This window comes from Chinchilla lanigera, unplaced genomic scaffold, assembly GCF_000276665.1.
Source record: "Chinchilla lanigera isolate Chin_1 unplaced genomic scaffold, ChiLan1.0 scaffold00035, whole genome shotgun sequence".
NCBI classification, from domain to species: Eukaryota; Metazoa; Chordata; class Mammalia; order Rodentia; family Chinchillidae; genus Chinchilla; species Chinchilla lanigera.
The window spans coordinates 20440536-20463096 of NW_004955436.1; the positions used below are offsets into that span (position 1 = coordinate 20440536).

Genomic DNA, 22561 nt, shown 5'->3' on the forward strand with positions numbered 1-22561 from the left:
GGCTACGAGGGCCAGAGGAAGACAAGCATAAGGGACAATGACAAAAGAAGGACATTAAAGAGGTAAGATTCCAGGATAAAAATCCCAGTGTCTAACATAATAAATGTAAAAAGATTCACATTAAATGCTATCATTGTAAAACTTCAGAACATTAGAGACAGAGAAAACATCCTAAAAGAGTCCAGAGAGGGAAAAAAAAAAAAAAAACAGATCATATGGAAGAATCAAGAAAAAGAATGACCTTGCTTGCTCCCCTTTCTTTCTCTCTTCTCTTTTTTGACTGTGTGTGTGTGTGTGTGTGTGTGTGTGTGTGTGTGTTACTGGGGATCTAGGTTGATCTAGGTGGGGGTGGAATTTGAGATTCTCCTAACTCAGCCTCCCAGAGCGCCAAGAATGCAGGCATGCACCACAATGCCCAGCTGATCTTGTACTTTTAAGAGAAAAAATAGAAAACTAAAAAGTAAGACAAAAATGCTCGGAGCTGGGGACGTAGCTTAGTGGCATAAGTGCTTGCCTGGCAAGCCAGAGGTCATGAGTTTGATTCTTGGTGCCAAAAAAAAAAAAAGTGAAAAACTGCTCTAATATTTTTATATAAAATATTTTCAACCTGTAAGTTTACATCGAGCCAAATCAAGGGTAACAATACCACAGGGTATTTCAGACACACAAAGTCTCTCAAAAATGCTCTCTCAGGCCACCCCTAGAGGATATGTTCCCTCAAATGAGGAAGTGAAGCAAGAAAGAGGAAAAATGGGAATCAAGAACTAGGAGAGAGTTAAAGGGAATTCCCAGGGTACCAGCAGAAGTGCTAGGCTTCCAGCTGTATGCAGGCCTACAAAGCCACCAGACCAGGCTAGAAGTGCTCAAGGTTCTGAAGCTATTTGTAGGTGGAGATGAAAGCTCCAAGGAAATGCTTCAATGTATAAATTATCTAGCAGATTTGACCTTGGGAAAATTACATATGGAGATAATTTACAGGGTTTCTGTGACATTTGGGAAGACAAAATAGTCTCAATACTAAGCACAGGAAAAGAAAATGCAATCATTAATTCCTGGAAAAAAAACAGAAAGTGACACGAGAATGGAATTATAATCATAGTATTCTACCTAGTTTAGCAGTGAGCATCATTTCAATAATGAAAGCGTAGACTATGAACTGAAATTGAGGTATATGTGATTTACAAGCTAGGTGTACAATGGGCAGCTGCAGAATTAGGTGTGGAAAAGTGCAAATGGGCTGTCTACGCACTAGAGATCCGAACGATGCAGTCAGAGGTGGGAGGCAGGAAGTTCACTGCAGTGTCCCACTGAGAGCTGAAAGATCTACACTAGAAGGCTGAAGGGTCTGTCTTGGAAGCCCGGAGATGGATGTCCCAAGGTGATGGCAAAGACTGGAGCTCCTCCAAAGAAATAGAAGCTAGACTTCCTTTTTCTCTCCTCTGTTTATTCCATTCAGCAAGTCTATTGGTTGGTGCAACTCACAGCCAGGTTGGTTCTTCTGTCTTCAGAAAATGCATTGAAGTTGACCCAGCCGTGAACTACCTACCATCAATACCATGAACTGAAAAGGACCTGTAGTCAGCAACACATTCATGTTACAAACAGACATTTGGGTTTGGCAAAGAACTGTCATATAAAAATAAGAATTGCCAATTTGGATTGCATTTATCGGTTTCATAGACTTTCAAGGTAATATACATTTGAAACAGGAAATTATATAACTATAAGCAAAAGAAATATACCAATTTTCGCCTTAGCCCAAGAAGAGGGGAAAAAAAATAAATCATAAACCAAACTGGAAACAAGCCAAGAAATAAGAAAAATGATTGTTGTCCAAAGGAAAGACAATAGTGAAAAAATTGCACTCACCAGGAAGCTATCTACTCGGGGTTTAAATTCTTTAAAAGAATGGAATATGGAGAGTCTGATATGATCTACCAGCTGCTTCTATTTTCTAAGCTCTGTCCCCTGGCAGCAGCTTCAGAAGCTAGGGGTGGATTTCTTTCTTGCTGTGTCATACCATGTTCCCTTCCCCACCCCCTCCGGCTGCCTCCATCGGAGCCTGTGCTGTGTGTGTGTGTGTGTGTGTGTGTGTGTGTGTGTGTGTGTGTTTGGTTTCCCTCTTCTCTGTAAGAACTCAGCCCGCCTGCCTGCTCCTGCTGTCGCTGCGGCTCTCACTTGCTTTTTGCTGCTTCCCTCCTGTCCTTTCTCTTCCTCCTTAGCTTGTCTTTGGGTGAGTATGACAAACACTCCTCCAAGCCCTGTGAGCAGATGTAAGCTGCAGTGTGTGATGTTCAAAACTTACAGCTTTGAGTTTGCCAATGACCTGTTGAGGAACTTTCCATTGTTGTACTTATAAGTAAAATGTGTTGTTCAGGGAGGGTTGTTGTGTTTGATAGTCTTCTGGGACTGCCAGTACAAGGGAAAACTTTTGTCTCGGAGGACAGGGGAAAGGCCCGTAAAATTTATGTATGAGAAAATTTAGAAATAATTTCTTTGCTATAAAATAGATTACTGTACATGGATAGCATAAAAGTAACAAAGTTCTTTTGACTTTTTCAGTCTTGTTAATTTGTCTTGAGGCCTCTTTTAGGAATTGACCTTTCTGAGGCTTACAATGGTTCAGTGATGCTGTTTTCAAATAAATATGGAACATGAGTTTAAAGAATATCCATGGAACTAAATATAAAAAAGAATTAACAACTGTGACATATGATGAATGAATAAATCAAATAGAAATAAAACCCTTGCGTGTAGCCTAACCACAGTAAAATTCCTATGGACAGGCAATTTTAAACTAATTGCTTTGAAGTTTGGTTTCCTTAGATATATTTCATCCTAAAATAATCTCCCCAACAGTTAAAAATCCCACTTACGGATTTAAACCAGTAAATCTTTATTGTTTCAATTAGATTTTAAAAATTATTCTCTTGATTTTCAAAGATGAAGTGCTAAATGCCATGACTCATTTTAGAAGAGCTGAAAATAACTTCTGGCTGGACAGCAGATGCCATGGGCCTTTCTCTGAGTTCAGGGGGAGCAAGAGTTATATATAGAGGAGTGCGTCCAGTACATAGAGGTCAGGATAAAGAAGCTGCACTGATGAAGACAATGAAGCTGCATACTGAATTATTTTATAATTAAACGGTTGAATTAAAATTGGTGAACTTATTTCCTTCTATGTAAAGGAGTTCTTGATGACAGTCATGGAAGGTGGTAATTTCTGAATATTGTATCTGAGTACAATATCTGAGAACTGTACTTTCTGCTCTTGTTGGTGTCCAAGTCTTTGATGCCTGCCTGAGGATGAGAGAAGGAAGCTGCGCAGTTTGGAGCAGATATGTTTTTGTTTTCATTTTTAGCCAACGCAACAGCAAACCTTGCCGCGGATATAGCTCAGTGGCATAGCACTTGTTTGGCCAGAGCAAGGTCCTGAGTTTGATTGCCAGTACCAAAAAAAAAAAACAAAAACAGCAAAACTTGTGAATTGTGATCCTGCCATATTTTTGTGCTGCTAATCAGCAAAACCACAACTAAAAGTGATTCACAAATAAAATAAACTGTAAGTTAAAGGCCTAAGCCAAATCTCTTACAACCCTAGCAATGGTAATATCCAGAAACCTGAAATCTTTGACTCAGCTTGTCCTCTGTCCTCTTTCCTAAGAGCCCATATTATGTCTGAATTGTTTTCCTGGTTCATCCTCTTACTGCTTATTACAGGCTGCTCTCTTGTCTTTTTTTTTGGTACTGGGTATCGAACTCAGGACCTTGTGCTTGCCAGGCAGGTGCTTATGCCACTGAGCTACATCCCTGGCCCTAGACTGCTCTTCTTAAAAATTACTATATCTTCCTAAAACTTCACAACTGAAAAGAAAAAGCTGCAATCCATTTTCTTCTAAAATAAGGTCAGTTTTTAGAGTGGAACAAAAGGATATAATAGAAATTTAAGGAATTAATACTATAAGAATCACTGCATTTCGATATTAGTTGGTTTATTTATACCTTCTCTCGTTGCTTGCCTTATTCCAGAACTGGTGCCAGTTGGAACCTCAGAAAAAGTGTTTTGCTGATTGATATCTGCTGTTGCCAATCTGAGAAAGAGAAAAAAGTAAAAAAGCAAGAAATATTAGCATAATAATGCCCTTACATCAACATATAGCAATCAAATCTTGCATTATCAATTAACATAGAGTTTAAGAACATTATATAAATGATTTTAGTATGTACAATAGCTTGTATTAAATGTTTTAACTTTGAAAAAAATGTATATATCTGTGTATCTCTAATGATTGTGATTCTATACAGAATTATATAAAATGTATCATAATATAAATTGGCTTGCCTAAGCTAAATGATAAATATGAGCACAAAAGACAACAGCATAAATTAATGTCAAATCAATTGCCAATTTGACAGTTTCACAAAGCAATGTCAATTGTAAGGGATACTACTGAAGACTGAGTATCAAACCAAACATATGCTAACAGTATGACTTGAGAAATGATTTCCCGCTGTTCCTGCCTTACTAAGAATAAAATCAATGATCTGTGAGAGGACATTCATTCTACGTTAGAAACCCTATTACCTGGTACTGATTTGGGAGATAGTCTCACCATTAATATATTACTGATTTAACTATAAAAAAAATCCTAACTTTGCTTACTACTAGGTATCACTCCAAGTATGGAGACTACTCACCCTGAGCAGCTCTCAGAACAATCAACACCTTCAGGGGATAGTTCGTCATCACCCAATCTCAATGGTCTGGGGAAGCAAGACAGTCAGGATTCTTCAACATCACTCCAAACACCAGAGCAGGAGGCAAGTGGGCACTCTGAAAATGGAGCCCATGATCTCTCTGAAGAGTTGAATCGACAGCTGGAAGACATCATAAGCATGTATGGGTCTGCTGCCAGTACCGTAGAGAAGGAGGGCCCAGCCAAGGCGAAGGAGCAGCCTGGAAGTGCAGAAGCTCCTGACAGTGAGGACAGAGACTGTGAGGAAACCACTGAAGAGGCTGAAAGAGAAGCCACTGCTTCTGGAGAACCGTCCATCGTCAAAGAGCCTGTCGGCAATAAAGAGCAAAAATTGGAAAAGAAAATCCTAAAAGGATTAGGCAAGTAGTTGTGTTCTAATATATCATTTTCATTTTTCCTAAAAAGGAGTACTTCAACCTTTACAAAAAGCCCGTCACAGCTTCCTCCGGGGGCTGCCCTAAATTTTCTTAGTTCCCATCCTTGACTCTTCAACAGAGCTCAAGTAAACTTTTAACGTGTGACCCATTTGCTCTGTCCCAGTGGCTTCTGATTGCTTTTAAGGGAAGACCAAAATGTCTATCATTTTCTAAGAATCTGACAAAACCTAGTAATGTCCCTTTTCCTGCCAGCCCACTCTACCCAACAGCCTCCCCTTTGTGAGCACTCTATCCCTGTCACCAACCCCGCTGCAGTCATTCTGATCTCTTTCAGTTCTTTGAACGCACTATCTCTCATCCCCCAAAGGCCTGTGCTCATGCTGTTTTTCTGTACCTAAAAATCTCTATCCACTCCCCACTGCCACCCCAGTTCAGCCTTTTGTACACTAAATCCTACTCATTTAGCTTGCAATTGACATGGGGTTTTAGTCCAAACCTAGATAAAGTCTTAAATTTTTTTAATCTTTATTGTACCATGCATCTTCCCTACATAATATTAACCATCATTTGAAATTATATACTTTTTATGGGGTTAATGTATGGCTTGCCTATTAGATCTTTGATCCCAAGGGTGAGGTGGTGTGCGTGCAAGTATTTAAATGTCTTTGGACACCTATTGCGTAGGACACATTCTAGGCTCAGTGGATACACGTTTAAAGAATCAATCAATGAATGAATGAACAGGAACATTATTCAAAGTGAAGTGAATGGAGTTTAAATATAAGCAAAATGTAAATACATATATACAAAGTTGTCAGTTAGATCATTTGATATTATATTCCATTATTAGAGAAAATATTTAAATGAAATACTACTCATCAGAAATGTACCAAGTGATTTCCACCAATATTTGCATAAGATATACACTTGCATTTTTAATACTTTATGGGTTCAGTGAGTATTTGTTAATCCCTTGTGTTTATGAGCTACTGTGCTATGTGCACAAAAATAAATAAGTAATGGCCCTTTAGTCAAGCAAGTCTAGGTATAGAAAGTAAAGGAGAAATGCAAACTCATTGTTACACAGGACAAGCGCAAAAACAGGTGGAGGAAAAGCTTCTTGAAGAGCATGGGGCATATACTAAAAATAGCTATGAAAAGTGAATATAATTTTGTGGATGGCTGAATACGTGTTACTATTCAGGGGCAAGTTCTACCTGTTTTCCCTCACTGAAACACACAGACGAGTACTCTCTCTTATGTGATCCTTTTCTTGGCATGCCCCCATAGCGTTAGCATCACCTTCCCTTGTCCTTGCTTAAATTTTCTGCAGCAATCGTTTGCATATACACCTGCCCTCCAAGCTATATGGAGACCCTATTAAGGGAAGTGATCTCATCTTACTCATTTTGAGAAGACAACATGGTACAGTGATAGATGGGAACTAGAGCCAGAACTGGATTCAAATTCCATTTTGGGTTTATTCTTTGTAAACCCAAAAGTATGTCTACTCTGGAGTAGGGTACCACTGTAACATTTAAAATTCATTGCTGCAATGCTTTCATGAAAGGCTAAGTGACACGTTACAATAACATACTTGACCCACCTAGCATAAAGATTAAAATAACCCAGGTAATACCATTAAAATTCTAAAGTAGAAAGTTCAAATCATTCTAGTGATTCTGGAGTGTTATAAAAACATAGCAAAGTTGGAAAGCAACTTTTCCCCTGTCTAATTTGAGTATCCCAGACATGTCCTTTGCACTATTATTAAAGTTTCCATAAGACAGTATGCAAAATTTTCACTCCAGAGGTTTTTCAAGTGTTGTAATAGTGCTTCCTAACCATTTGTTCTATTGTCCTAACATTTTTATAGTGGAATCAGTCCCCCTCCCCTGTGTGTGTGTGTGTGTGTGTGTGTGTGTGTGTGTGTATGTTGTATTGGGGTGAAAGATATGAATAGGGATAAAGTTAAAGATCACTGATTTTGGCTTCTACTTTCTCTTCCATAATCTTCCATAAGCTTATGATTAACAAATAATCAGAGTTTTTTAGAGTGCAGGAAAATTCCAGTTCTCCAGTACTACCACTTATAAGTCAGTAAGGTCCAACTAAATGTGTTTGTCTAAAGTCTCTCAATCAAAAGCCTACTCCAATCACAAGCACGGGGGTTGATGAACTTCCTGTACACCCCAATCAACATGGTTAGTATATTCTTTTAAGTTTTGGCCATAACACATGGAAACCAGGAAGAGCAGAGAGAGGCACACACGTGTATATTTAAGACCAAACTTTAGCCTCAAAGATTTAAAAAATCACTGTAAAAAGCCATAGTTTTGAAACATTAAATTTACATAAGTTATCACCAAATTCAGTATAAACTGTCTTTACTATGCTAAAAGTTCAAGAAAAATCCTGTGCCTTATTTCTCCAGCTGGTTCAGTTGTCTTCATTTCAGATTTTTCATTTCTTTGATGTCAAATATTTCCTCTGTGCTCCAGTACAATTGTGCCAGGGACCACAGCCACATGTGGCATTTTTGCTTTTGCTGCACAGGTGGTGTGATTTTCATGTGCGCTTCCAACCCAACTGAGCTTTCTGCAGTGTGCTGGCCATATGCCCACCACATGCTTCCCCAGATTTAATGGGAAGAAATAAAGCTTGCTTTGGAAGGACACATGAGGAAAAAGGGAAGTGGTCCCCTTCTGATAAGGTATCTCTGAATAAAGTCAGATTTTTCTCTTGAGTCTAACAGTGTCAGTAAATGACCTGCTTCCAGGGGAATGTAATTATAGCTTTTCTTAGAAGATGTGCAAGCCTCTGTCTGCTCCTCTAATCCATAAATATCCCACACAACAACCTAGTCCAACAAAACCAACAAAAATTTAAGGTCTTTGATGTCACAAATTTGTGAATTGTGCCCAGGCTTATCTCCAATTTCTTGGATTTTTTTTATTGAAGGGAGAAAAGCTTCCATGCAAAATAACAGGTGACTAAGCTGAAAAAGATCTCAGTGAGCAACAAGATTTAAAAACAAACAACAAAAACCTCTCCTTGCAGCTACTAAAAAATAACCTAATGAGAGAGTTACTTAACTTGGGGAGAAAGAACCAGTGCCCTCTCACAATTGTTTCTATCGCCCCTAAACAAGACGTGCAATAGTATCACATGTCGGTACTCATAGGCAGAGGTGTCCCAGCATTTGCCGAATGTCACAGGTGAGAATAAGGACAAAGCAGGACAGCTTTGATTTGATGAGCACAATACAGGTTTGTGCTGGTTGGTTTTGTTTTATTCTATTATTATTGATATCTGCAAAGCAGTTGGGCTAAACACTGTGCTGCTTCCTGGCCAAAACTAATCAACAGTATAGTCTCTTGTCTTTCATAAGTGACACTAAGTCAGGACATGAGCCTTCATGTGGACACCTTCCCCAGTCTGAAGCTAAAGATGAAAAGATGGCTTGACCAATGCAGAGGAGGCTGCTAGAGGAGTCATTGGACGCACATGTCCCGCCGGGTGGGGTGGGACTGATCATCAGCTGCAAAAGGCAGCACATGATGCCCCAAGCCATCCTGGAAGCTGGAAGGGGCCCCCCACACCCACCTTTCCGCACGTCTTAGGCCTCATGTGCAATCTGACCTGACTCACTGAACAAAGACAGACAAAACTGACTGATGGGAATGAGGTCACTGTTTTCAAAAGAAGTTTCCTTTCATTTCTGTAGGTTTCCCTGGCATCAGAATTCTACATGGGAGTGTAGCAATTTAGAACAAGAAGGGTAACCTTGGATTTCTGCCTTGGCAAAGTCACCATTAACTATGTAACTCTGGTCTTTTCTAGACCTAAGACACTGTATCTACAAAATTGAACCAGTTAGTCTGGATGTTCTTTGAAGTTTCTTCTAGACCCAAAATCTTAATTTCATGTAGAGTTATCAGATTTAGCAAATAAAAATATGAGATGTCATGTAAAATTTGAATGTTGGCTAAACAATGAATAATTCTTTAGTATAAAGATGTCCTATGCCCTGTTTTTCATCTGACAATCCTAATTCCAGGATCTATCCGCCTCTCCAGAATAGAAGCAGATACTCTAGCCAAATGGAAATGTCTGGTTTTGGGGGAAACGTCTGTCAAAGTCAGTAAATTCTTCAGCAGATATATATCAAAAAACATGGGCTCCCTTGGGTGGCTTTACCACCCTACTCCGATTGGGCATAGAGGTGAGGATGAGAAAAACCCTCTATCTTGACCAGATTACTGGAAAAGGCATTACTCATGGTAAGTGTGAGCTACAGCACCACACTTCTCCCTCCTAACCCCCGCCTGAATGGTTACTTGAAGACAGGATTTCTAGGTACCACAAAAAGACAAAGCACCAAGAAGAAGACGAACGGAAGAATAATGAGTGGAGAAAAGAAACACTCTGAGGTTCCCTGATAAATAATCATGAACAGATGAGTTTTAAAACATAGCATAAAGTCCAACCAAGAACAAAAAATGAGCCGGGCAACAAACATTAAGGCCCAGCTGGGAGAAAGCAAAGCCTGAGAAGACTGAGCTCAGAATCATGGAGACACAAAGGCCTTCCTGGTCTTGGCTCTGTTTTTTTCTATATGAATTGTATTTTCTGCTCAGAAATAGAATCAGGGTATTTTCTTTTTTGTTTTGGTTTTTGGTTTTTCTCCAGTCCCAGGAATCAAACTCATGACCTTGTGCTTGCCAGGCAGGCGCTGTGCTGCTGAGCTAAATCCCCAGCCCCAGAATCAGGATATTTTCACCCAAACCTCATAGAATGGGCTTATGCGTTGTGAGAAGAGAGCTGGTTTCCAAACTAAGAGAAGAAGGGGATATTAAAAGAACTACAGCAGAAAAGCAAGCACACTACACTGTCACGTATCTGTGCTTCTGGATGGAATTCTACTAAGACCATTTATAGACACTGGCTATTTCATGCCAGTCAGGAATGGTAACTGTCTGGTTTTGTTCTTTTCATTAATTAAAGTGAGAAAATGAGTAATTTGCTCTTCCATAGAGTCAGTGCTTTGATGTATATTATATCTTTTGAATATTAATACTTGAGATGAAAAATCTGGGGACTGCTGTTACAGCAGATATTTATTGAAAGTCTACTGCGAACTTGATCTTGTACTATACATTTTTACAAGCTTCTGAACACGTCCTCACTTCCTCTGCAAGGTAGGTGACATCATTTTCTATAGGAAAAGAAAATGACCATCTGATAGATTAGTGGCTTGGCCAGCTTACTTAACTTGCTTGTAATCAGTCTGAAATACCAGCCTGTATCACCTGACTACAAATTCAATGTTCTTCTATGTCTTTTTAAGGCAAAGAAGCCAACCTACTAATGCAAAATCTGAACAAGCTGCAAACACCTGAGGAAAAGCTTGATTTTTTATTCAAGAAATATGCTGAATTGGTAAGATCTTTGATTAACTTTTTTGTCAGAAAGACACTGTAGTTAGAGCTTAAAAAAAAGGATACTCTTAGTTTCTCATATATATCATTATAGACCATATCTGTTTACTTCAGACAAGCCAAAGCTAGAATTCATAAAAGAAGAATTTTTGAAGAAAAGAAAAACTGACAAATAACAGCAAGCAGGAAGGAAGGAAGGCAGACAGGAAGAAAGGAAGGAAGGAAGGAAGAAAGGAAGGAAGGAAGGAAGGAAGGAAGGAAGGAAGGAAGGAAGGAAGGAAATAGTGTTATAATATATTCAATTATGTATATAATTTTGGAAATGAAATATTTCTAGAAGTATAAATAACTCAAAATTACAGAGATTTTAAAATTCTTTTCAACTCTTCAATGAAACAAAAATATTCTCAACATAAAGTTAAACAATCTTAAACTTTAATTCAATTATGTACCAAGGGTTTCAGGAGTTATACAAGGGAGGAAGGCCGAGTACATACCTTGGTTCATGGCATGTTTTTTTCCCAGTCTGATCCCTTCCCTACAATGGCAAAGTGCTCCATGTGGGTCGTTTGGTGTCTGGTTCCGCACATGCTCTACAGGCAGCCTTCCTGTCAATAACCAGCATTGCCATCCCCTAGCCAACAGCAGGAGGAAGCCACTCTGAACCACCCAAGGGTTCTTGAAGGGCCTTGGCTCCTTGGTGCTTTACAATTGGTCACTTGGAGAAAAGCGAAGGGCTTAGTGTGGATGGCACATCTAGCTGCAGTGGACTCTCACAAAATGTTTCCAAAATGAAGATGAGTGAGAACATGTCTGAGACACTTACACTCTCCCCATAGATTATGGGACTCACAACTGGGATGTGATATCTTCTAGAAAAACTAAACAGTGCACGGCTCTTTTATTTCTGCTTCTTTTCTTTAAAAAAAAATTAATTTATTTCTTCTAGAGAAGTAATATCAAGAGAATAAAATTTAAGGTTACACAGAGCAAAACCATCCTCCAGGCAGCTGGCTGAACTGTATCCCCTCACTTGGGTAGATACATCTTATTGCTAAAGAAGCTCCAGCTTGGGGCCTCTCACTCACAGGGCCCCTTCACCTAATTATCTTCACGTTTAAGGACCTCCAAAACTGCATAAGCTTCTGACATACAAACTCTCCATGCTTAATTAATGGATAAAAATTTCATGAGTAACTTGTTTTGTTTCTCACTCTGACTTAAGTACTACAATCCCTAACCATCTTTTCCTTCCCTCTACCTTGATACTGCTGTCATGCAATAGACCTAAGGCCCGACTGCTTAGTTCTGAGGCCTGAGGCCTACTTGCTTCATTCTGCCCATAATACCTTTTCATTAAGTTTGTTTTTTGGTACTGGGAATCGAACTAGCTACCTCACACTTGCCAGGCAGGCGCTGTGCCACTGAGCTATATCCCCAGCCCCCTTTTCATTAATTTTAATCAATCACATAAACCGCACCATGATGACAGGAAAGTGCTGAGTGCATAAAACAAAATGAAAAAGTCTCGAATCCCATCACCTAAAACTCAGACTGTTTTATGAATGTTCCTTTCCAGTTCCGCTATGCATGCAGACACATCTTACACTCACTGCTCTAAGGTACATAAGAGTTGATACCTGGTTGTCTTGGCTCACACGGCACACACATTTTCCTTGTAGTGCACAGCCTTCATGAGGATGTTTTGGAAATGTTGTGTCATATTACATTACATGGCTTTGCGCGTAGAGTCACTAATTTGAGGGACATTTAGATTCCTCCTACTCTTTCGCTATACCACATGCTGCCACAGTGAATGTCACCATGCATTAAAGCTGTTCCTTCTCCTTTCTGATTTTAAGAGAAAGCTCCAGAAATGGGAATACTAAATCAAACAGGACGGGTGCTTTTTTGAGTTTTAAGCTTTATGTCTATATTGCTTGCCAAAAGAGCAGTAGGATTTACAAAACAAGTATATCAGTGTAACTGCACTTTGTTTAGCGATGGGTATTACCAATTTAAAATACTGCAAAATAAGTCCGGGTGTCAAAAATATTTTCCCTTCAGATCTGGCCCCACTTCCCCCTCCTCCTCGCTAGTCTCACCTCTCCATCCTGCCTCCTTTTAGTGCTCTCCCCGTTGGCTGGCCTTTGCCCTTCTTTTGACCCATTCTTACCGAGTCACTTTCCAGCGCCATGTTCTATACTTGGCCGGACTGAGCGGCGTCCCAGACGAGCACAGATGCTGTTCACAGTGCTGTGTTTCTACAGCAGCTCTCCAGCCCGGCCACGACTTCTGCATCAACCACGATTGTTCACCCCAGTCTCAGGGCTCTCTCTGCCTACTCACCCTCTTACCCACGGTTCCTCACTAGGGACCCTAGCTCAATTCAGATCTTACTTATTATATTTGGGCATATATCTCATCTCTTAATAAATTTTAAAGCCCAAAAGATCACTCTAGAAGAAACGATGAGAAGAAAATTGACCCAGAAGACCCACTACATTTCCTTTTCAGAAAAAAAAAAAAATTATGAGGAACTCCAATTTTTACTTGGAGACAGAAACATATTTCCTGCTCACTGATTTGTGTATTAATGAGAAAATGTCTGAAACATAATTGTTAATATAGAATAAATCATCAACTTCAAAGCTGTGAATCAAACTGCCACTCTACCTCACTCATCCTTACAAATATGAATCTTGTAATAGTATCTGCCCTTGTACTCATTAATAAATAAGGATGAGTTCATTAATAAATAAGGACATCTCATGACTAAATTAGGAAATGGTGTAAGAAAAATATTTGCTTCAAGTGTTATGCAGTTAAAGTAATATCACTAATACAATTCTAGTTTAGTATTTGGCATCAGTTTTACTTAGCAAAGAGAGCAAGTGCAAGGGAGACTGTAGGTAAAATCCTACCTGCCCGTTACAGTTGTACAGGAGCAACCATCCCTAAATGCATCGCAAATCACAGCCAGCATTTGGCTGAGGTTGGTTGTGTTGCTATATGCTAGCCTTCATTCATTAAGAAATTCCATGCATTCATATGCATTCACAAAAGTCTCAACTATTTCAATAAACTCACACACATACACACACACACGCACACACTCACACACATACACAATGAGCAGCACAAATCATCTCTCTTTCAATTTTTAATATGCACATAGGGTATCTTCCTCCTGACACTCAGAAAAAGCCACATAAGGCAATGCTCCCCAAACAGGCGCTTCTGCCCACCAAAGGACAATAAGCCTCTCTGTCTGAGGACATTTTTGGATATTACAGTTGGATGGCATTACTGGTGTATAGCGGATAGGGGCCAACAGTAGTGCTAAACAACCTAGAATGTACAGGATACTGCACAGTTTGAAATTATATAGCCCAAAGATACGTCAGCAGTACTGACATTTAAAAGTCTTGACATATGATTTAATCTTCAAAGGGTGAAGTATAAACCACAATAAGAATAACAATAATAACAATATATAAATTTCAAGAAAGTATATGGTCCTTTAAAATCTAAATATAAGCATGCAAAATTTCACCTGTCTAAAAACTAGGGTGCAAAACGAAGGAACTACATTTACATTATGAACAAGAGTTTAATATGAAAAATATATAATGAAGGATCATTGACTTTCCAAGAAGGATATTAGTTTTAATCAATATTTTTAGTAACATGGTTCTTGGTTTGTTTTTTTTTCCTAATGCTAATTTCCACTAAGAAAAAGAAATTGCACAAGTATGAAGATAGAATATCAATTATGTATGTTCTGGGCTTTCTGTGACAAGGGCTTATAGTGGTTATTTCAGGGTGACAGCAGGGAGGCAGGAAGAGCATAAAACAAAAGGTGAACTGAAGAAACTGTGGCGGCCTGTTCGTGTAGCTCAGGACCAGAGAAGCTAAGACATGGGTTGGGGTTTATGTGGCATGAATGTCCATTTGCACCAGGCTCTGTGAGGCGCCAGGAACAGCCTGGGTCTAGAAGCACCCAGGGCCTCTCCATGGCTTTTCCTATTAGCCAACAAGGTCACTGTTAGGAACAGGACCGTCCTGGTTTAAGTATCATTCAGGCACTAAGGGATCAGAGTCTGGCAGAGAAAACAGCTCAAGACAAAATGCTAGTGCTTGAATGTGGCCGCACTAATGGTCCGTCTGAGACTGATGCTCCTAGAGTCAATTCATCTTCTGCTACAGGTGTGTGGAGGTTGAGTCCCGTACTCCGCACAAGGACTAGGATCCTGTAAGAGTGTTACCAGAGTGAGCAGATAAAAATACATCACACCCAGTTAAATTTATATTTCAAAAAATAACAAATAATTTTTGGTAAAAATATAGCCCATGCAGTATATGGGATGTACTTACACTAAAAAATAATTCCTTATTTATCTGAAATTTAAATTTAACTGGCTGTCCTGTATCCTATTTGGCAATGCTACCCTAGAAGTTTAGCATCCTCAGATGGAAAGAACAGGGGTAAATTGGTTTCACTGGGCGCCATCCTTGGTACTTTAGTGGTGGCTACTGGAGGGGTCTGAGAAAAGCTCACCTGGGCTTGCCAGAAACCAGGGCAGCAAGATCTTCAACAGGCAAGGAAGGTGGATTGCAGGGGTGAGCAGGAGCAGGGGACCCTACAGATAGTTGCCTTTCAAAGTTTATGTGGTTGAGAGATACTGTCTCTTCTCCTTTCCCACACCCAAAACCCAAAATTATCTGTGTACCAGGAGGCTACTTTTCTCTTTCCTATTTAAAAAAAAAAAAAAGCTCTAGAAGCTTATTTCAAGGAAGAATTATGAGAACAAAATGTAACCCAAGCAGAACAAACTCTTGACCACTGCCAGAATGCAAGGTATTGCCATAAATTCTGGCAACTTCCAGATTCTGAGACGTGGGCTGGGGATATAGCTCAGCGGCACAAGCGCCTGCCTGACAAGCGCATGGTCCTGAGTTCAATTCCTGGTACAAAGAAAAAAAAAAAAAGAGTCTGTGCAGCAGATGCAATAAAAATAATGAATAATAATATAAAACCTATAAGTATCATTCTATAAAACCATATCTACAAGTCCTGCAAATGAGACATTCATGAAGTTCGTGTACTTTCACAAGGACAGATATCAGCAAAAAGAGTTTCCAAATAACCAGAGTGGTCTCCAGGTTTCGCTCCTTTTCCGTCATCTCCAAAGTGACTCCTACCATCTTCTTTCACATGTGCAAACCTGTGTCTAGCTGGATGAACATCGCACTGAGCAAAAGAAGTTAAAACTCCTACAAAAGAAACAGGTGCAAGTCCAGAAAGAAAAAGACCAGCTACAGAGTGAACACAGCAGAGCTATCCTGGCTCGAAGCAAACTGGAGAGTCTGTGCCGAGAGCTGCAGAGGCACAACAAGACGCTGAAGGTACGTGTCCCCCAGCTTGGAAAGACGCACTTTCACGCAGGCTTCAAGACCTGGGCCTCTGCTGCTTGTGGGAAAAAAAAAACCCAAAATTTTTGGGGTTTTGGGTTTCTGTGTCTTAGAGAGTTTGAAGGGCAAATGCTGGTTCTGCCACTTGCTCATTTGCGACTTTCAGGAAGTTATTTTACCTCCCTGAGCTTGTTTCTTCCTCCGTAGAATGGGCATTGTACCATCGGTGCCTAGATGGCTGAGAAATACTTGTACGGCTGGGGAAACTATATCAGGTGTCCACACAGTGCTAGATGCAGTACAGACCCTTGATAAAACACCTGCTCATTAGATTGAGTCTATTTTGAAGGTAGCCCATAGTCTATGATGTAAAGTATTTGTAAAAAGTCAGTATCTTATATCATAATGATATTACCATATTATAGTATATAATTATCTCTGCATGGCATGAGATAAAGAGGCACAAAGCTAATTGACATGAAAACGTGTGAATGAGAGCCAAATGTCAATAGTCATCTGAAAAGAAGAAGCTACTTGAAAAAAATACCGCAGTTCTTCAGACTTAATTATTCAATCTAAAAATAATAGACTGATCACTTCACTCAGTCTGCATGGGTTTCATTAATTACAGTGTAAACCCCTCGCAGTGTGGTTAATTTGATTACACACAGACACTCGTTCCATTCAATAAAGCATGATGCAGGGCTCTCCAAGATAATGCCGTCTATGCTCACAGTACCCTTCCCACAGAAGATCCCAAAGCTTTTATAAACAGTAACTGATTAAACACCGATATTCCTGTGAGACAGCCACTACTGGAGGTGTTCAAAAGGAGTTACTGTGAGAAATAGAGACATTAAAATCGTTGCCGACTTTCTACAAAGAGTTAGCTGGAAAAGTAAGAAAGGATAATTGTTCCCCATACTCCACATCGTCTTTGGTGTCTAGGAAGCAGGAGGCCAGTGTGACGAACTCTAATTCTGAAACTACAAGTCCGAGGAGATGAGATTCCAGGATCTCTTCAGTGACTGCACTAAGGACCATCAGAAACACAGACTAGATGGGAGCCTGGAGATAGGAAAATAATTCTTAACTCAAAATATGTCTTCAAGTAATGGTATTCTGTGTCTGTAAGTCTTCTGGCTTAGGAAGTGAGGAGATATCAGCTAGTAAACCTCTGAAGAATATTATTTTTTTAACCAATTACTATAATTTGGTCAGATTCAAACTACAAATTTTGCTTCTTGGACGACAGCTAAAACTCACTTCAGTTCTTTTTTCTATAGCTAGGCTGCTTTGAATCTATCCTGCACACCTGTGGTTCACAGTTAGATATCTGGGCAGGGTTTATGCACAGAATTTAGGGTTCTCCCTGATCATTTCCCAGGACTCTCCCTCTCCCTTTTCAGTGGCTGTAGATGTCTAGACTTCTTACTCCTTCAGACCATAAACACAATAAGTTGGGAGGATTTCTATGAAAGTTTTACCCTTCCCACTCTTTTGCCAATTATAGATTTCCTTCAAGCTAAACAAGGTAAAAATTGAGAAACAGTCATTTTATACAGGTGTCAACTTTTTTCTAGAATCTGTCTGATTCTGTTTACCCTCCAATACCTTTAAGTAGCTGTTTCTCAGATTTTGTCAAACTTTATAGTGTTATCTGTGGAACAGTCAGCTTATCTGTCTCACCAGTGAGACAGCATCAACACCTGAATCTAAAATCCCATGTGCTAAGAGCTCGGGAATATGCAGAAAGAGAATGCATAACCACATCTTTTTACAGTCATAGGCCTTATCTTTAGTCTTCATTAAAACTGCTTCTTTGGTGAATTAAATATACACAAACCCCCCACAATTTAGTATAATTTAGAAAGACCCGTGAAAGTCTGAGACATGCTTGTTTCCACAAAACTATTCACTATTAAACACTATTAAATTTTTTAATTTGCTAGATTTATTTATACCTCATCAAAAAACAATACATTGAAAAATGTAAGATGCCCTTTTGTGGGCCCAGATGGGGTGCTATGATGGTCTGGTGTGTTTGATGCCATCCTAACATATGTACCTTCTTTCCGTACCCAGCTTCTGTGAAAGGCTTAGATTTTTCTGGGTAGTATGCAGTGGTTCTCTTCTTTACTCGTTCATTCATGGATGAAATACGTATAAATGCAAATGGAATTTAGATCGTGTTCTGTAATTCTATAATTCAGATCTTGTTGGCTTCTAAATATATCAAGAAAGGGGAAGTAATAATCACTATAATATGTACATTCAGTTGCTCTTCACTGACAGCCATCATTTTGATAAAATATATACAGCAAGCACTAGTATCCAAAATTCAGGGAAACAATATCTGAAATAGTTAACTTCTTCAGGTTAGGAAAAACAGATATCTTCTACAAATCCCTGAGAAGTTGTCATCTAGTAAAGTTTACAAATGAAAGAATTATGATTCTCATGGCCACTTTAGAGTTAGAAAATGTATTAATATTACATAGGAAAGATGGAACCCAATGATATTTCCAGAGCATATATTTTCAGCATCAGTTTTTATTTTGATCACATTATTCTATCATAATAAAGATTTGCGAAATTACTTCTGTTAGCATAATTATTTCTTTTAAAAACGCTGTTACATAATTTGAACTTGGGAAGCCACAATATAATTTTACTTGTCAATAATGAAGCGAGCTTTCATATTAACAATTAATCAGAACTGAAAGGAGTTCCGAAATGTCTGCATCATTTGTCTGTGATGTGTCTATCTTTGGTATAATGTAGCAAGATCAAATCCTTTCATGCTGAAAGAATGATAAGGACAATCACAAAGCAAACAATCCTCAATCCAGATAGAGACTCCGAGCACATTGTTAGCGGTTAGTAATGAATGGAGAGTTTTGAGTTAGAAGAAAAGAGAACAGAAATAATATAAAAGTTAATTTCCAATTCTTCAATGCTAACAAAGAGTAATGAGGGAAAATTAGATGTTTCATCTTAGCATTAAAGAGATTTGAAACTCAATAGTACTTTCAAATTCAAAATTTACACTGAATATTTCAATTACCCTATGTAACACATAGAATGATGCTTCTTCCAGAAGTAAAATTTCCAGTACCTTTGAAAAGATTTTCTTTTATATTTTTTTGAATAGCTTTTATTGGTCTATAGTTATCTTAGTCTCCTTTATTAAGCTTTCTGATGAAAGTACTTTCTTCTTATTAAGAGAAAGTTTATTTTGTGATCACTTGTATTTACAAAACTTAGCCAACACAATTATGTGGTTAATATGCCATGATTTTTAACAAGGAGTATGAGAGCTCTCAGTCTTCTACTAGTACAAAATCAAAGAAACTTATGATGTGTCCTATCAATCAAGTAAAGCCGAGTAGCCTTTATTCAGCCCACAGCTAGGAGAGCAAAACCGTGTGACTACACATTTGTCAGAAACCACTGCAGTTCATTCACTCAGCAAGAGACCTATCATCTTTAAAACAAGCCTATTCATCACCGAGATCAAACTCGAGGTTCTCACAGCACCTGCTCTGAGTGGCTATATACTCACAGCTGCAACCTTTGCTAATACATGTATTTTGGGGCTGAGCAACTTTAGCTTAATGAACTGAGAAAAAAAAAAATATCTCACTAACCTCATTTTGGGTTGTCCAAACCTGGGGATCTTTTAAACCACTACAATAAAATATTTGCCTTTTATCCACAGGAAGAAACCCTCCAGAGGGCACGTGAGGAAGAAGAGAAAAGAAAGGAGATCACAAGTCATTTCCAGACTACTCTGACAGATATTCAGGCCCAGATAGAGCAGCAGAGTGAGCGAAATATGAAGCTCTGTCAGGAGAACACAGAACTCGCAGAAAAACTGAAAAGCATCATCGATCAGTATGAACTCAGAGAGGAGGTGAGGGCCACATCAAAGGCTTTGGATTGCTACATATAGATCTGGGTCTGGGTTGTGAAGTTGGAGACCTTGATTAATAAGAAACTTATGCACAAATCTGAAAACTGATTAATTGTTAGGATTGAATTTCTTTTGCTGGCCAAAATAAAGACAGATGGTAGTGCAAAATATCTGGCTGGAAGTGCTATGGGATTTCTTCAAAACTGGAGTCACTGCAACATAAAGGCAGTAAGTAGGGTAGACTCAGTTATCCTTGAAATCAGTATTTCTCAGCCCTTTAAAAATCTTTTCTATGTTTCAAAAAAATAACCCATATTCGCTTCTTTAAAACTATCATGTCAGGGCTGGGGATTTAGCTCAGCGGCAAAAAGCGCCTGCCTGGCAAGCGCAAAGTCGTGAGTTCGGTTCCCGGTACCGGAGAAAAATTTAAAAAAATAAAAATAAATAAATAAATAAAAAATAAAACTATCATGTCCTCTAATTAAGGGTCTGAAGTCTACGTATCCTATAAGCCAACAGTGTTAATAATGGAATAATTATAATAATATTTATTTTATGCTTAGTTTGTGTCCGACAGTATGCTAAATTCTGAACTTGTGTACAGTATACCATTTCTTTGCCTCAACTTCCTTACGCACTTGAAAGTGCTCTATTTCCCACATTTTATATATGGGAAGCAGAGGCTCTGAGATTAAATCACTCATAGTCACAAAAAAAAAGACTTTTGCTGTCAGTGGTTTACAATAGATAGATAATAAGGGTCTTCTGTTGCCTCAGAATTATATTTTAATGTTTAACATGTTTTAATACCCCAGACACCCCTCAAGAGTTTGATATATTTCTTTCCCCTCCCACTCAAATTTTACATCTCTACTTCAAAAAGTAAGATAGCATAGTTAAAGTAGCTCTGTTGGCAGTGTGCTAGGACTCTCAAGAAAAAGACCAAGCTAGTAGAGTAGGGTCATAACATTACATAAATAAGGCAACTCCTCACAGTAAGCCAAAATGCCATGCTACCATTTTATCTCATTACAAGGATCAGTCACCACTCCAAAATGGAGGTTCACACTACAGCACAAGGGAAGAAATGAAAGTAAAATGTCCACATTCTTCCAAGAGACCTCTGGTGGAATGGCTTCATAAACTAGTTATGCAATCCTGGGGTTGATTTCTTGTAAAGCCCAAGGACAGAATTTCTTTGTGTTTCTTTGTACGTGTTTGCTGCACATAATGGTTACATTCATTGTGGGGAGCTGGTGCTTGTACATAATATCTTAATTTTTTAAACTTCCCTTGCCTTCCCTTCTCTTGCCCCTCCATGTCTAGTTCCCTTTCGCATTTGCAAGGGTTTATCTCTCTTTCATATTATCAATCTTTTATTTTGCTCTTTAAATTATTTATACTTTGGGTTGCTCATATAAGAGAAAGCATGTGATAATTGTGCTTGTGTCTGACATACTTCACTTAACATGTTGGTCTCAAGGGGCAACCATTTTCCTACAGTGATTCAAATCTATCCTCATTTATTGCTGACTAGTATTCCATATTGTATAGCTATACATGCCTTTTATCCATTTATCTATTCGTGGATATGGAAGCCACTTCCAAGAACTAATATGAATGGTGCTGCTTCAAACACAGGTATCAACGTGTCACTGTAATATGATGTCTTTAACTCTTTTAGGAAGATACCTAGAAAAGAAATAGCTGGGTTGAATGGAATTTCTTAGTCTTTTTCAGGGATCTCCAAATTTATTTCCATAGTGGTTGTACTACTTTCCATTCCCATCCACAATGTAAAGGGGTTCCTTTTCCCCTGCAGTCCACTACCATTCATTATTATTTGATTTCTTGATAAGAGCCATTCTTTCTGGAGTAAGATGAAATCTCAGTGTTGTTTTAATTTACATTTCTCTCATGGCCAATGATGTTGGGTATTTTTGCATGTATTTAGTGGCCATCTGTATGTTTTAAGAGAAGTGTCTATTTAAATTGCCCATTTTTCACTAGGCCTTTTATTTTGGGGAGGAGTCCAAAATTTTTTGAGTTCTTTGTACATTTTTTATATTAGTCCTCTGACTGAGGAGTAGCTAGCAACATTTTTTTCCCATTCTGTAGTTTGTCTCTTCATTCTATTCTTTTTCTGTGAAGAATCTTTTTAATATAGTACCATTTGCTGAATCTTGATGTTATTTCTTGTGCCGTCATGGTTCTGTTCAAAAAGTCCTTACCTATGCCTGTATCTTCAAGAGTTTCACCTAATTTATCTTCCAGAAAATTAAGTGTTGTTTTAATATTTAATCTTTGATTCATTTTGATTTTAGTTTAGCACATGGTGAGAGATATGGGTCTAACTTCAACCTTCTGTGTGTGTATGACCGGTTTTCCCAGCACCATTTGTTGAAGAAGCTATCTTTCCTCCAGTGTATGTTTTTGGCCCTTTGCCAAAAATCTAATGACTGAATTGCCTGGGATTGTTTCTGCATCCCTTTTTCTGTTTGACTGATCCAGTTTTCTGGTTATGTCCCAGTACCATGCTGTTTTCATCACTTTAGCTTTGTAATATAACTTGAAGTATGAAATTATGAAACCTCCTGCTTTGCTTTTGCTGCCCAAGTTTACTTTTGCTATTCTGGGTCTCTTCTGATTCCATAT

General features: G+C 38.7%; 1 protein-coding gene and 1 long non-coding RNA gene across 2 annotated transcripts in view; one reads left to right on the forward strand and one right to left on the reverse strand.

Annotated features, from left to right (window-relative positions):
• Positions 1-558: 558 nt before the first annotated feature.
• On the reverse strand, positions 559-4781 carry LOC102012800. Its single transcript, XR_261802.2, has 3 exons — positions 4699-4781; positions 4003-4091; positions 559-1572 (listed from the first exon to the last, which is right to left on the reverse strand). It is a non-coding gene; the product is annotated as an uncharacterized LOC102012800 (long non-coding RNA).
• Positions 2070-22561, forward strand: part of Txlnb (taxilin beta) — a 39154-nt gene continuing 18662 nt past the window's right edge. Inside the window, exons 1-5 of the mRNA XM_005389259.1 lie at positions 2070-2233; positions 4670-5116; positions 10485-10576; positions 15814-15984; positions 19712-19906. Coding sequence (XP_005389316.1) covers positions 4684-5116; positions 10485-10576; positions 15814-15984; positions 19712-19906 — 891 coding nt within the window. The 5' untranslated portion in view covers positions 2070-2233; positions 4670-4683. The remainder of the gene's footprint in view (positions 2234-4669; positions 5117-10484; positions 10577-15813; positions 15985-19711; positions 19907-22561) is intronic.